The sequence below is a fragment of the Danio aesculapii genome, chromosome 22 (genome assembly GCF_903798145.1).
Source record: "Danio aesculapii chromosome 22, fDanAes4.1, whole genome shotgun sequence".
Taxonomy (NCBI): domain Eukaryota; kingdom Metazoa; phylum Chordata; class Actinopteri; order Cypriniformes; family Danionidae; genus Danio; species Danio aesculapii.
Window position 1 is genome coordinate 12810153 of NC_079456.1, and position 15815 is coordinate 12825967.

Genomic DNA, 15815 nt, shown 5'->3' on the forward strand with positions numbered 1-15815 from the left:
CATTCTTAAAAAATCATTTAAGAAATCGTGAAAAACTAGGGGGTCTGATATATATATATATATAGTAGAGCGTATGGATATAATGAGAATGACGTATGGGGAAAACATAAAAAAAAATAGGAATTTTTGACATTAAGCTAATTTCTCCACCGTATTATTCATATATATATTTTTTTAGAATAATTTTTTTCTGGGTTTTCACCTTTATTAGATGGAACAGTAGAGAGTATTGACAGAAAAAATATTTGGGGAGCAGAGTAAGGGGAAGGATCGCTATAAGACCTAGAGGTGGGAGTCGAACTCGGGTCGCCGTGAGCACTGGAGTGCATTTGTCGACGCACTTTCCACTACACTATTGGCACCAACACAACTTCTTAATATTTACATTTAAAATTAATAATTCAGCACCGTAAATGGATGTTAAATTATGAGAAATGTATATATCAATCTATTTATTTATTTATTTATTTATATATATATATATATATATATATATATATATATATATATATATATATATATATATATATATATATATATATATATATATATATATATATATATATATATACACACACACACCTTTAAATGTGGCAGACTTTTCCCTACATCTAAAGGGTCATAAAAGACCAACACACATTATTTGAGATGTTGACAGTCATATATGTGTCCCACACTGCTAAAAACACTATTAGGACACGCATATTTAGCTTACAAGTGAAAATTGGTGGTTTTTGCATTATTTGGAGCAGATTCATTCTTCCGGTTTGAAAAGAAATTTTAAAGCTACGTCACGGCAATGAGATACTTGTGTAAATTCTAGCGTGGAGATTGGCTGTCAGTACTCGCCGGAACAAAGTGATGTCTTTGAGTTTTTAGCACATCTGTTCATTAATTTATGAGTAAGGCTTGGTTTGAACAAATCAACACGTGTGAACGAGATGCTACTTCATTAATATGCATGACGTAGCTTCGAAGACTGCTTTTACCTGTTACAGTGTTCAGAGAGACGCCATGTTGTGTTGCCAACTGTAATTAAAACAAGTAGTAGAAAATTCGTTCAGAGAAATGTGTCGTCTGTGTTTCGTTTATAAACATGCCTCAACGATGGTTTTGTTTCCATTTCCCCGTGATGAGAGCGCAGCTCGCGTGTGGATCCAAGCAATTGGAATACAGTGGTCTGCTAACACTCTAAAATAACACTCTACAACACAAAAATATGTTTGCAAGGAACATTTTTACCTCAGAGCTTTTCGTATCTGGAAATACTGAAATCCAAATTTGCCACTTAAAAGCTGCGGTTCCATTTCCTATTGATTGTCTTGTCTCTACAAATTTTGTATCAGTGTTGTTTGTTTATTCAGATGGCAATGTTAGTTGGTATCGTCAGCAGTACTCAGTTTTTGAAGGCATACCTTAGTCAAAAATAATTTAGTTACCAAGTTTATAGTAATATAACTACAATATTATGGACTGAAAATCCTCCACATCCACACAGAACTCTCAGATTCGCTGTAAATGCTGCTCTCCGATTTACTTGTCTATCACTCCTGCATCTGTATTTGTGTTGCCGCTGTGCACATACTGAAACTCCCCTTTTCATGCAAACCCTTCCCTGCCACTCGACACTCCCTCCTAAACAAAGCTGAACTCACCCACTTTTCTGACTTTTTTCTAGAGGTGTGAAAACACCCTGCTCAGTCAGGGGGGTTTCATGGCTCTTTAAGCCTTTCCACCATATTGGAGGTTTTGTCGTCATTGAATAAACTGCTTCAATGATGAAATAATCTTTAAATACTGTACATATTTTAATATACCCATTTATTGTCATTGTAATCAGAGTTTCCACTTACTGAGTGTAATGACAAAGTATAACACACACACACACACACGCACCCATCATCATTGTTAGCTGACTGTCAGTTACTTGAGAGACCACACAAAGAGTCATGTGAACTGAGCAGCTTCCTTTTATTTTTACACACACACAAACCACACACACAATCAGTGAGCTTTATTTCCTTTTGCCTTTGTTCCGGATGCTTTTCATAAACAAATACAAATCGCCCTTGACTACTGCCAGGAATATTCCAAAATGCAGATCAAGTTTCATAAAATATGAATTAATAAATTGAGAGGCAGTCCTTTGTCATAATTTTTTCTCATAATTTTGCCGTTATCTGTTTATGCTGTTGAATTATTAATTGGCGAGAGAGAGTTTGCCATATGCCAAATGTTATAGCTAAAATAATTATTAATAATTTTTTAATGCTTATTTAAATATTTCTCAAATGATGTTTAACAGAGCAAGGAATTTTTCACAGTATTTCCTATAATGTTTTTTTCTGCTGGAGAAAGTCTTATTTGTTTTATTTTATCTAGAATAAAAGCAGTTTTTAATTTTTTTAGAACAATTTTAAGGTCAATATTATAAGCCCCTTTAAGCTATATTTGTTTTCGATTGTTTACAGAACAAACCATCGTTATACAATGACTTGCCTAATTACCCTAACCTAATAAACGTAGTTAAGGCTTTAAAAGTCACTTTAAACTGAACACTAGTATCTTGAAAATTATCTAGTAAAATATTATGTACTATGATCATGGCAAAAATAAAATACATCCGTTATTAGAGATAATCGTTATTTAAACGATTATGTTTAGAAATGTGTTAATCTTCTCTGTTAAACAAATGTTCAGGAAGGCTAAAAATTCAGGAGAGCTGATAATTCTGGCTTCAACTGTATGTGCGCAAGTGTGTTTGTTTGTTTTTGTATGCGTGTATGTTGATTGTATGTGTGTAATATGCTTTGGTTTCACTCCTCCTCTTCCACAACTTGATGAAATCCCTCTAACCAACACACACTCCTGCGCTTCTTGTAATTACTGACAGAATGTCGCTGATGCCTGTAAACCTCGTCATTTGTCTCTTCAGCATTTCTGTGTGTTGTTGTTGTTGCGTCACATTGCGAAAGGCTTTTCTGAAGAGTGGAGAGCTGTGTGTTTGTGAGCTCTTTCACAATTAAATCTCAAACCTTCCCTTTTTTTGCTTCAGAAAATGACTTGAGCAAATTTCGTAGAAATGTACAGAAACTCAGAATTCCAGAAAGAGCGTTTGATTTTTATTAACCACAATAATTTGATTTGAATTGATTTTATGGAGTCATTCATTTTCAATCGGGTTAGTTCCTTATTTATCAGGGGTCGCTACTGCGGAATGAAGCGCCAACTATTCTAGCATATGTTTTATAAAGCGAATGCAGCACAACCTAGTACTGGGAAACACCCATACACTCTTGCATTCACGCTCATACATTACGGCCAAATTAGTTAATCCAATTCATCTATAGCGTATGTCTTTGGACTGTGGGAGAAACCGGTACACCTGGAGGAAACCCACACTAACACGGGGAGAACATGCAAACTCCACACAGAAATACCTACTGGCCCAGCCGGGACTCGAACCAGTGTATATATATATATATATATATACAGTTGAAGTCAGAACTATTAGACCCCCTGAATTATTAGCCCCTGTTTACTTTTTTCCCCAATGTCTGTTTAACGGAGAGAAGGTTTTTCCAACACATTTCTAAACATAATAATTTTAATAACTCATTTCTAATAACTGATTGATTTTATCTTTGTCATGATGACAGTAAATAATATTTGACTAGATATTTTTTAAGACACTTCTATACAGCTTAAAGTGACGTTTAAAGGCTGAACTAGGTTAATTAGGTTAACTAGGCAGGTTAGGGTAATTAGGCAAGTTATTGTGTAATGATGGTTTGTTCTGTAGACTATCGAAAAAAAATTTAGCTTAAAGGGGCTACTAATTTTGACCTTAAAATGGTTAATAAAAAATGTAAAACTGCTTTTATCCTAGCTGAAATAAAGCAAATAAGACTTTCTTCAGAAGAAAAAATATTATCAGACATACTGTGAAAATTTCCTTGCTCTGTTAATATATATATGTTCTGTTATATATATATATGTATATGTAAATATGTAAATATATATATATGTAAATAAATTTACTTTAAATACAATACCGATGAGATTAAGTAAATTGTTAATTTAATTTGTTAATTTTAAGTAATGGTTTAGTTTAAAACAGCAACAACAATTTTAAGTGTTCTATGTAGCCTAAATGTCGGTTTAAACCCCACCAAAAAGCCTAATTTTAGGCTACAGTCAATATTATTATTTTACATTTATTTGTTTCGCTACTTTGCTTTACCCATCACAATAATAATAATGTTTACATTTAATCAGTTATGGCCGTTTTGTAGACTGAGAATGCTAGTGAAAATCTATGAGGGGGTGCATTTTGCGGCAGGGTAAAGTCATTCTGTAAATTTTCCTGACATTTGCCAGTATCACTGTATGAAAGGAGCTAATGTTATGGAAGCACAGAAATCCGAAAATAATGATGTTGTTTTTGTGATTGTTCTTGTAGTTAGCAAAAGAACTTCAGAAAATCTTGTAGAACTTATAAAATCACAGAATTACAAAAAAGTAATCACTCTGATAGCAATTTTTATGGATTTCAGCAATTACCAGGTGACTTTTACTTCTAGAGGCGAGTTTTAGCCAAAAAAAATGATGCTGATTTATGCTGAATGGTTTCTTAAAGTATGTTTTGTTTTCATTCACGCTTATCATGATGTCTTCAGCAAACCTTGTTGTTCTTCTTCATAAAATCTTTCAGAATTTCATATCGGATGTTTGCTTTTCATTCACAATGGCAGCTGTTATTGCTGTTGACAGTTGCCTTGAGAAGAGTGTGTATGTGTTTTCTCCTGCAAGCTTATTCCTGCTATTTACAGTAACCACAGCGAGGAGAAAAACTAAATCCCTGTTTCCCATTTAAATACCATTTATGGGTCCTGCAAAATTGCACAAATTGCATTATGGGCCACCTGGGTTCTGAATTTCATCTTGCATTCTCATTTGGATTGACGGGTAACCGTGACGACACTCTACAGCCGCTCCCGCAGGCAATAACCACAAACCGTACACACACACACACACGTTCATGTTTGCAGTATGTGTGTGTAAATAGGAAATCTTAATCTCAGGATTGAATTTTTCAGACAGATGGCATTCAGGTGTATCTCTGCCAAGCCTTGTTACCCTGGCGACCTCTTGGACTACCGTCGCCATGGTTACATTTCCTCGCTTGGCAACGTGGACACCCACACAGATCTTACTTGTACACAATTAATCTGAACATCTTCCCTCTGGCACTACAGTCCTGATGTTCAGTGTACGAGATCCTGCTGCTTTTTTTTAAAGATGAAACGCTGCAGTCAAAAACTATTTTTTTCCCACCAAATTACCTGTACATTTCGAGATGTTTAAGGTGTTTGCTTGTTTTATGATGTCTAATGTAAAGGAAACATCCAAAATACACTTATTAAATGTTCCTTTTTTGTCCATTTTTGTCTCTAGATTTCAATTAAAATGTATTTAATTTAGGCACTTTTCTTAAAATTATTATTAGCATCAAATAATAACTTGACTTCTAGTTTATCGTTTGGAAAAGAGGTAGAAGATCATGATTAACCTGTTGAACTGCATCCCAATCTTCACAAATACTGCGGATGACCTATTGGAACCCGCATGGACCCAAGATTCTCACAGAAATCAGTCAAGTTCGGTGAAGGAAAAATCATGGTTTGGGGTTACATTCAGTATACGGGGCATGTGAGAGATCTGCAGAGTGGATGGCAACATCAACAGCTTGAAGTATCAAGACATTTGTGCTTCCCGTTACATTACAAACCACAGGAGAGGGCAAATTCTTCAGCAGGATAGCGCTCCTCATACTTCAGCCTCCACATCAAAGCTCCTGAAAGCAAAGAAGGTCAAGGTGCTCCAGGATTGGCCAGCCCAGTCACCAGACATAAACATTATTGAGCATGTCTGAGGTAAGATAAAGGAGGTGGCATTAAAGATGAATCCAAAGAATCTTGATGAACTCTGGGAGTCCTGCAGGAACGCTTTCTTTGCCATTCCAGATGACTTATTAATAAGTTATTTGAGTCATTGCAGAGATGTATGGATGCAGTCCTCCAAGCTCATGGGAGTCATATACAATATTTATTCTTTTCCACTGCACCATGACTTTATATTCTACACTGCAAAATATTTCTGTTAAGTCAAGAATTTTGTCTAAGCAAAGTCAGACTGTCCAAATGAAATCATTAAAAATCAAGGCATGATCATATTTTATTTTGGTAAAATAAGTGTAGTCTAGAGGTCTTTGCCCTTCATATAAGCCACTTCTGATACCAAATGATCAACTAGAAGTCAAGTTATTATTTGTTGTTCCTATAACTTGGATAGGCGACAAGACTTGTCAGATAGTGCTAATCAAAATTCTTAGTTTAATTAATATGTCCAGTTTGAAGTGGTGTAACCGAAGGATTTGTTAATATACAATTTGCCAGATTTTATTTTATTCTACAAAATATATATATATATTTTTTGGCTTTTTGCAGTATTTTTAACATTAATGACGAATAACAATAAGACAATATATTAATTATAATAAATCATAATTAATAAATAATTATATTCATTATTATTATATTAATTATATTAAGACGAGATTTGAAAAATCTGTTCTTTAAAAATGGTCATCCAGTGTTTGGATTTTTGTCCTAAAACTGTATTTACATTAGTGCATATTTAATGAACGGATGCCTAATTTGTATATACATATATAATTTTAGAAATCATGTAATACAAAAATACTGAATAAATAAATAAATACTATTTAGAATGAAATAAAATAGTATTTTTGTGTATTATTTAGTTTAGCATTGGTTTTGTTCATAATTGTATAATTGTCTCTCTTCTGATTGGTTGTTCTGTTTCCTCCCCCACAGCTCACACTCCGGATAACAGTTTCCTGGGCTTCGTGGTTGAGCAGCATCTGAACGCCAGTGATGTCAAACACATCGACGACATCAAGCGGCAAAACCAGTCGCTGGTTTACGGAAAAGTGGACAACTTCTGGAAGGTCAGTTGTGGTCACAAAACAGACGCCGTCCAATGTTTTGTGTCTGTGTACATGCGAAACCCTGATGTGTTTATATGCAAGATTGTTTTGCCATGCTTTTTTTTTGACAATGAGCGCACAACAAAAGTGTTTTCGATCCGACTCTGATGACTTCCATGTTTTCCCGCTGTGAGGTCAAGGTCGGTTGCACTGTTTAGATGATTCTGAAGTTTTCCTGTCCATCTGGATCTGAAAGGCCCGTGTAATGAGAGATGCAGAGAGTGCACATGTAAAACAAATCCAAAACAACATCTAATCCCACATGCTTTCTCACAGAAAGGCCTTATTTGAATTCTCAGTGTGTTTCTACAATGTTTTTCTGTGGCAGTTTGCGCATTTTGGCACCCTAGGTGGGATAATGAGTGATATTATGAGTTTTGTTTTCATTTAGTCTTGGACATGAAACCAAACTAGTTATGTGAAGTTTCAGTGTTGTGTATATACACCAGCAATATCACACTTGTAGCAATGCGATAAGGCTGTATATCAGCACTAGTGGGAAGCGTGTGTTGGCTCGAGGCTCGAGGCTGCAGGCAGAGTATCTTAGTGTCCCACCAGTGACAATATACAGCCATGTCATAATGCTATTGGTGTGATATTGCGTTTATACAACAATTCAACGACATAATCGTGTATATAAAAAAAGAAAATCAAACACGGAGAGTCTCAAAAATCCCTTTGTACGAGGAACTACTTTTTTCCGCCATTCATTCACATCTGCAGCTGACGTCAGAACAGCAGGAACCATTGCTAATTCACCAATGTCCCTTTAGAGCTAGTATTTGAATGATTCTCTAGCGTAATGTCTAAAGTGATGATGACAAAACAGGTGATTTGGTCACATTTTAAGATTATAAGGCTAATTTCCCAGTATTTATCTGTTGCAATCGGGAGATCACAATAATTAACTCAGAAAAAGCCAAAGCAAATCGAACACTACCAGATTTCTATGGTATAAATACGGCACTACAACATACAAAAGCAAGAGATCGACTTAGAATGTCACTTACCTGTTTTATAACGATTTGATCAGCTGTAGTTGGAAATTTACGCTGGGTTTTTCTCCTCTAAGGACTTATGCGCTCTCTGTCGCCATCTTGTGATGGAACGTCATCCAGAAATATTGTTAGAGTTTAACAATGAACATTTACCTGTACCATTATAGCAATTTACCACTATGCAAGTGTTAAATATTTGCAGTGATATCTTAACAGGGTTATGAATAACCTGTTTTTTTATTTTGTACTATTCTCCGAGGTCCACTTGTAATGTTAGCGCATCATTTGCATAAAAAACATCCTAGTTTAGAAGCTAATTTAATATTTTCTGTACTATTTTTAACCCTCGACAGAACATGGGAGATTGTAGACTCAGAAGTAAATATCTACTGCTCTGATTGGCTCACAGATTTGCATGTTACTGTTGCTGAACAGGCAATGAAATGGTAGCAGGCATCAGTCTTCTGTGGAGGCGGGGTTTATGCAGACTATTACATCATAGAGGAGAGCATTATAATTTTCTTAGACTGCCTTCAATATAGGCTGTTTTTAGAGTAACAAAAAATGTTTGAGTTCTGAACCTCCTTAGATGTTCCAGGACCTCTTATATTTAAAAAATTATGGACATTTTATTTTCGCATGTTATTCCCTCTTTAAAGGTACAATATCTGTCACATAACTTTTTTATAACACATTATTTAAACCAATTTTTTCTTAATTAGTTTGTCCATACGTCGAGGTTAGTTATCTTCTGTAGAGCTCATTTACATGTCTTAAAGGTGACTAACCCATTTAATGTATAGCATCAGTGTTTTCTGCCTCACTTGAACATTTAAATGAAAGTTTACATGTTTTGAAGTTTGCCTGTATGCAGAGGTTATATTTGCAGCGATAGCTTAACAAGGTTATGAACTATCTGTTTTTTATTTTGTACTATTCTCCGAGGTCCACGTATAATGTTAGCGTGTCATTTACATTAAAAAATGCTAATTTAGAAGTAATTGACTATTTTCTTTGCTGTTTTTGACGCTTGTCAGAGCATGGCAGATTGTAGGTAGACTCTGAAACAAATAGCTATTGCTCTGATTGGCTCACAGTTTTCATATTAACATTGCTAAACAGGCAGTGAAGCTGTAGAAGGCATCAATCTTCTGTGGGGGCGGGGTTATCCAGAGTATTACATAATAGATTAGAACATTACAAAACCTGTCATTTTGTCAGACTGTCTTCAATAAAGGCTGTTTTTAGAGCAACAAGAAATGCTTGAGATCTGAAACTTCTAGGATGTTTTTATATTACTTTGACCTCTCATATGTCAAATTATGCAAATTTGGATTTCAAATTTCATGCCCCCTTTAAAGGTACGATATCTGTCACATTTATAACATATATATATATTTAAAACATTATTTATACAAAAAAGAATTTCTTAATATTCGTTTGCATATACATCAAGGTAAGTTATTTGCTGTAAAGCTCATTTGCATGTCTTAAAGGCACAGTAACTAACCCATTTAATGTATAACATCATTGTTTTTTGGCTCTCTTGAACATTTAAATGTTTACACACGTTTTTAAGTTTGCCCATATGCAGAGGTTAGCTAATCAAGAAAGTGGAGCTGATTTGCATATCATAACAGTACAGCGACAAAATCATGTTACATATAACAATGCGTTTCTCTCTGGAACACAAAATGAAAGTTTATATGCAAATTTAGTACGCAGAGGTCGTTTGCATATCTAAATGGCAGAGTAACCAAATCATGCAATTTTTGTTCCTGCAACATTAAATGAAAGTTTGCAGGTACACGGAGGTTAGCTAATTATAGTAGAGCTTATTTGCATATCTTAAAACTACAGTAACCAAATTATTGAATGATTTTTTTAACACAAGTTTACATGCCAATTAGCCAGTGCACAGAGCTTAGCTAATCAAAAAATAGAGCTCCTTTGCATATCTTAAAGGTACAGTAGTCTGTTTAATTCTAAGGGTCAGAAAGAGGTTAGGGATGATGGATGCGTTTACAGCGTCAGTACTTTCTCATTTAACCTCATGCAATTTTACTGATGCCGTCCTTCACCCAGCGGGAGACAGAGCTCCTGCTACTGCACAGCCTCTCAAGTACTGGTTTCCATGGAAACAAACTTGAGCATAGGCCCTGTGTGTGTGTCTCGTCTAGAGATCAGAGGATATGTGTATAGGCTTTTGAAATGCAAATAAAGTCTTGGCTCTTCCTTTTTACACACACACACACAGATACATTCTTTGCATTATTAGCACTATAAGTTCACCTTCAATGTATCTTTGTGTCTCTATTTTGTTAAACAAAAATGAGTTTTTGTTTTTTTGACACTTTTTTTTTCATGCATCTATCAATTTTGAGATTTTGTCATAATTTACCTATTTGTATTGTATATTTCAGTTACAATGTCTATTTTTTCTCCTACATTGAACTATAAGTCTCCACTTCAGCAGCTTACATACAACTTGATATGAATGTTTTTTTTCATATCTGTGAGTTTAATAGAGGACTTGATGATACATAATTTGCCTTATTATATACAACCTTTTATTTATTCTTTTCAAAAGCAAATACATAAGTAACATAATCTCTCATACTGAAAGAGACTTACAGATCTGTATATGTTTTATATTTCTTCCTTTAACAACAACTATAACAGTAAAACACATGGAGCTACAATCCTTTTAAAAGATTTCCTTTAAAGAAGAAAAGTTACATATTTAGACACATAATATTACATTTAAGAGTTACAATTCAAGAGAAATGTGGGCATACTGGTGAAATATACTCAACCCATTTACTCCAAATTAGAAAAAGGTATTCAGTCTGTTTTCTTAATGAAAAAGAGTTTTTCCATGACATATACAGGGTGGGCCATTTATATGGATATACCTTAATAAAATAGGAATGGTTGGTGATATTGACGTCCTGTTTGTGGCACATTAGTATATGTGAGGGGGCTTGTAAATAATCATGAAAGAATTTACTTTATTCTATTCATGAAAGAATAAAGTTACATTTAAAATCAAGCACAGCATTGTTTTTCTTGTGAAATTCCCAATAAGTTGATTAAGGTGTATCCATATAAATGGCCCACCCTGTATAGTGTGCACTGCATCAATCCATTCTTCAACTGTAGGAGACTATTTTTAACCATTTTTTTTTGTAATTATGTTTTTTACTAGCTGCCAGAAGAAAAATTTTACAGTTTCTTGTCTTTATTAACCCACCCATCTAAACTTATATTACCCAAATATAAAGATTCACAAGTGAAGGCAATCTCTACTTTAAAAATGGCGTCTAAATGTATTTCAATCTCCTTCCAGTATGGGGTTAATTTATGACAATCCCAAAAAACATGTATACAACCTTTTAATCTACAAAATATTTTAGAAAAAAAATTGGCACTTCTCTAAATTATGAAACAGTGAGAAGAGATTCCTGAAATTCCCTCTCTAAAAGACTGAATTTGATATGGATAAGATATTGAAACCAGTATTTTGCTAATTTAGTGCATGTTTAATGAACACACTTGCATATATTCACACTCATTTGCATTATGACTGAATAATTTTGTAAATTGTCACATTTTTTTGCCATTCTTAATATAATGAATCAACTGGGGATGTATGGTGATAACCGCTGTCCACTGCTATTAACATATTAATGCCTGAAACATATTAAATGACATTTTAAGACATGAATGAAAGAGTAAACAGTGCAGATTTTGCTCTCTGTAAGTTCCCGACCTGTTTGTGTGTTTCAGTATCTTACTCAAACACATGGGATTTGCGTGCTGTGTTGGCATTTTTAGCTCATATCTTCCATAATCTTATCAAGGCATGGTAGTCGATAAAACAAGGAGCTAATTGATGATTAAACAAGGCGATCGTTGATATTCTGTTTGATTTGTGTGTGTGTGTGTGCGCGTGCGTGCGTGCGTGCGTGCATGTGTGTGTGTGTGTGTGTTTATCTGAGATACGATAACTCACTGTGCTAATTCAGCTAAATATTGTGTATCTGTCTGTTTGTCTGTCTAGCTATCGGTCATTCTATCTACATTGTCTGTCTGTCTGTCTGTCTGTCTACACGTTCTATCTGTCTGTCTATCATTCTGTCTACATGTTCTGTCTGTCTGTCTGTTTGTCTGTCTATCTACATGTTCTATCTGTCTGTCTGTCTGTCTGTCTATATATCTATCTACATGTTCTATCCATCTGTCTGTCCGTCTATATATCTATCTACATGTTCTATCTGTCATTCTATCTACATTGTCTGTCTGTCTGTCTACACGTTCTATCTGTCTGTCTATTATTCTGTCTACATGGTCTGTCTGTCTGTCTGTCTGTCTGTCTGTCTGTCTATCTACATGTTCTATCTGTCAGTCTATCTACATTGTCTGTCTGTCTGTCTGTCTGTCTGTCTACACGTTCTATCTGTCCGTCAATTATTCTGTCTACATGGTCTGTCTGTCTGTCTGTCTGTCTGTCTATCTACATGGTCTGTCTGTCTGTCTGTCTATCTACATGTTCTATCTGTCTGTCTGCCTGTCTGTCTATATATCTATCTACATGTTCTATCTGTCTGTCTGTCTGTCTGTCTGTCTATATATATCTATCTACATGTTCTATCTGTCTGTCTGTCCGTCTATATCTCTATCTACATGTTCTATCTGTCTGTCTGTCCGTCTATATCTCTATCTACATGTTCTATCTGTCTGTCTGTCTATATATATATATCTATCTACATGTTCCATCTGTCTGTCTGTCCGTCTATATCTCTATCTACATGTTCTATCTGTCTGTCTGTCTGTCTGTCTATATCTCTATCTACATGTTCTATCTGTCTGTCTGTCTGTCTATATATATCTATCTACATGTTCTATCTGTCTGTCTGTCCGTCTATATCTCTATCTACATGTTCTATCTGTCTGTCTGTCCGTCTATATCTCTATCTACATGTTCTATCTGTCTGTCTGTCTATATATATATATCTATCTACATGTTCCATCTGTCTGTCTGTCCGTCTATATCTCTATCTACATGTTCTATCTGTCTGTCTGTCTATATCTCTATCTACATGTTCTATCTGTCTGTCTGTCTATATATATCTATCTACATGTTCCATCTGTCTGTCTGTCCGTCTATATCTCTATCTACATGTTCTATCTGTCTGTCTGTCCGTCTATATCTCTATCTACATGTTCTATCTGTCTGTCTGTCCGTCTATATCTCTATCTACATGTTCTATCTGTCTGTCTGTCTATATATATCTATCTACATGTTCTATCTGTCTGTCTGTCTGTCTATATCTCTATCTACATGTTCTATCTGTCTGTCTGTCCATCTATATCTCTATCTACATGTTCTATCTGTCTGTCTGTCTATATATATCTATCTACATGTTCTATCTGTCTGTCTGTCTGTCTATATCTCTATCTACATGTTCTATCTGTCTGTCTGTCTGTCGATTGTATTCATAGCGCAAATTGTTGCAAATTTATTAAAAATAAAAAACCTGAAAAATCACGTCTAAATATATAAATAAATAATGCAGTAAATATTTACTAATGCAAATAAATTATTGACTATTTATTTGTTTCATTTTATAAATCTTACAATTGGTAATTACGTAATTAATTGTAGTACTAGCTTATTTACTCAGTGTGGTATGTATTATAGTTTCCAATTATTTTTTATATATATTTTATTTTCTCTAACCTTGACATCACACACAAACACACACACACACACAGACACACACACAGGCTATATTTCGGTTTCCTCCCTCTGACAGGAAGTGGGCATTTTTGTATTCTTTGAACGCTTCCAAAGAAAAAGCTTTATTTTATCCTCTTCATCTCGTGTTTTTCCCCCCAGAGTCCCGCTTCACTGTTCCTGTCTGCTTTTGCACTTCTGCAGCTTCACACTGAGAGCTAAAAACAGGCCGCGTTCTGTTTTAAGCGTCCTGGGGTGTTTTGCTGTTGATTCAGTCACGTAATCATGATTCTTGGAACTATAGATTAAATATTCCTCAAATATGACTGAACTCGTTGCACCTACCCGAATTGTCTCAAGGTCCATTTGCTTCAAAGTTCTTTTTCAGTTTCATTGCGTGGATATAATCAATCACACGTCAAAGAGGGTGGAGTTTCAGGACACACCCACTGATTTTATAATCATCTCGGTCTATGGCAGCTCAAAGGTGTTAATGAGCCAAAACGAGCTCCGGTTTGGCTGGATTTTGTTCGAAATTACATCATTTAAGTTTGTTGATTTAATCTTGTTTGAAGTAAACGAAACCTTTCCATATATAGTGTCTTGCATTTCTTTTAGTAATGTCTATAGTATTATTTAATATTGACATTTTATAAAATAAAGGAGGATTACGAGAGACCATCTTTTTTTATTATTATTTTTATTTTACTTATTTTTTTTACTTTTTAGCCTTTATTTGACAGGACAGTAGGTTAACAGGAAGTGAAGTGGGAGAGAGGGGGGGGGGGGTAGGATCAGGAAAAGGTTTGAGAGAGATTTGAACTCTGGACGCCTGGAGCGCTGCCACACCATATATTAGCACAATAACCACTGGACTATCATGCCAACATGAGACAATGTTGACCGAAGTCACAGTTCAAAATTATACAGCCCCGCCCACATGGCCCTGCTTACATCATCAGAGAAGAACAGTATTTTCAGATTGTTTAAACCTCGCATAAAGGGCAACTTAATTTAATTTGATGTTACTACTGTGCTCATTTCCTTATGTTTGTGTCTTGTTTTATGGTTTCAGGATAAAAAGAAATACCTAGACATCATTCACTCCTATATGGAAGTTCACGGCACAGTCCATGGCACCAGTACAGTACACCTGCCCGGCTACGTGAAGAACCATGGCATCCTGAGCGGACGAGACCTGCAGTTCTTGCTGCGAGAGACCAAGGTTTGACATTAAAAACCTACAATGGCAGACTTAAATGGGCATAGCAAATTAAGTTAATTTAAAGGGTCCGTTCTCCCAGTGCTTCTCACACAGACTTTACTTCGCCCAGGTATATTAACGGCCGTCCAAGTACATTTGATGACAGTTTTTGTTTTTTGTTTGTTTGTTTTTGTTTATTTTTTTACTAATATTATCATCATTTTACCTCTTTTTTTCGTAGCATCCACGTTTGATTAACCAGTAGAAAATCTTCTCTCGCTCTACACATTTCGTACTACTCATTGTGTGTGCGCAAGTACGGTCAACAACACTTCCTCAGACAGTCTCGTGTGCTCCTCAGAGAGCCACAGAGATGCGCCTTTTTGAGGCTTAAAAATGCATCCAGCCACTCTGTGTTTCTAAATGTTCTAAAATGTCTGGGAGTCGACTTTCGCTTTGGCTTTCTAAATTTGTTGCATTTTTGCATTACTCTTTTATTAAAGACTACTTTCCACTTGGCTTCGCAACTGACTAATTAAAATGATTCAAAAAACTTTACTAAATACTCGGAGAGGATGAAATTACATCTAAACTGGCTGCAAAATATATGTACACCATTAGAAATGCTCAATCAACTCATTTGCCTTATTCAAATTATTAATTAATATCAATTTTTTTATATTGTCTGATTTTATTGATTTATTTCCTGTAATTTATTTCTCATTTGCTTTATATGTTATTAATTTAATGATCTTAATGTTACATATTTTATACATAAAATCAAATCTAAAATGCTTTGGC

The 15815-nt window shown here is 35.0% G+C and overlaps 1 protein-coding gene across 1 annotated transcript in view; it reads left to right on the top strand.

Annotated features, from left to right (window-relative positions):
• The window catches only part of mgat5 (alpha-1,6-mannosylglycoprotein 6-beta-N-acetylglucosaminyltransferase), a 112024-nt gene extending 96959 nt beyond the window's left edge, over positions 1 to 15065 (top strand). The window contains exons 11-12 of the mRNA XM_056448423.1: positions 6900 to 7033; positions 14886 to 15065. Of these exons, the coding sequence (XP_056304398.1) occupies positions 6900 to 7033; positions 14886 to 15041 (290 nt within the window). The 3' untranslated portion in view covers positions 15042 to 15065. The remainder of the gene's footprint in view (positions 1 to 6899; positions 7034 to 14885) is intronic.
• Positions 15066 to 15815: the final 750 nt, after the last annotated feature.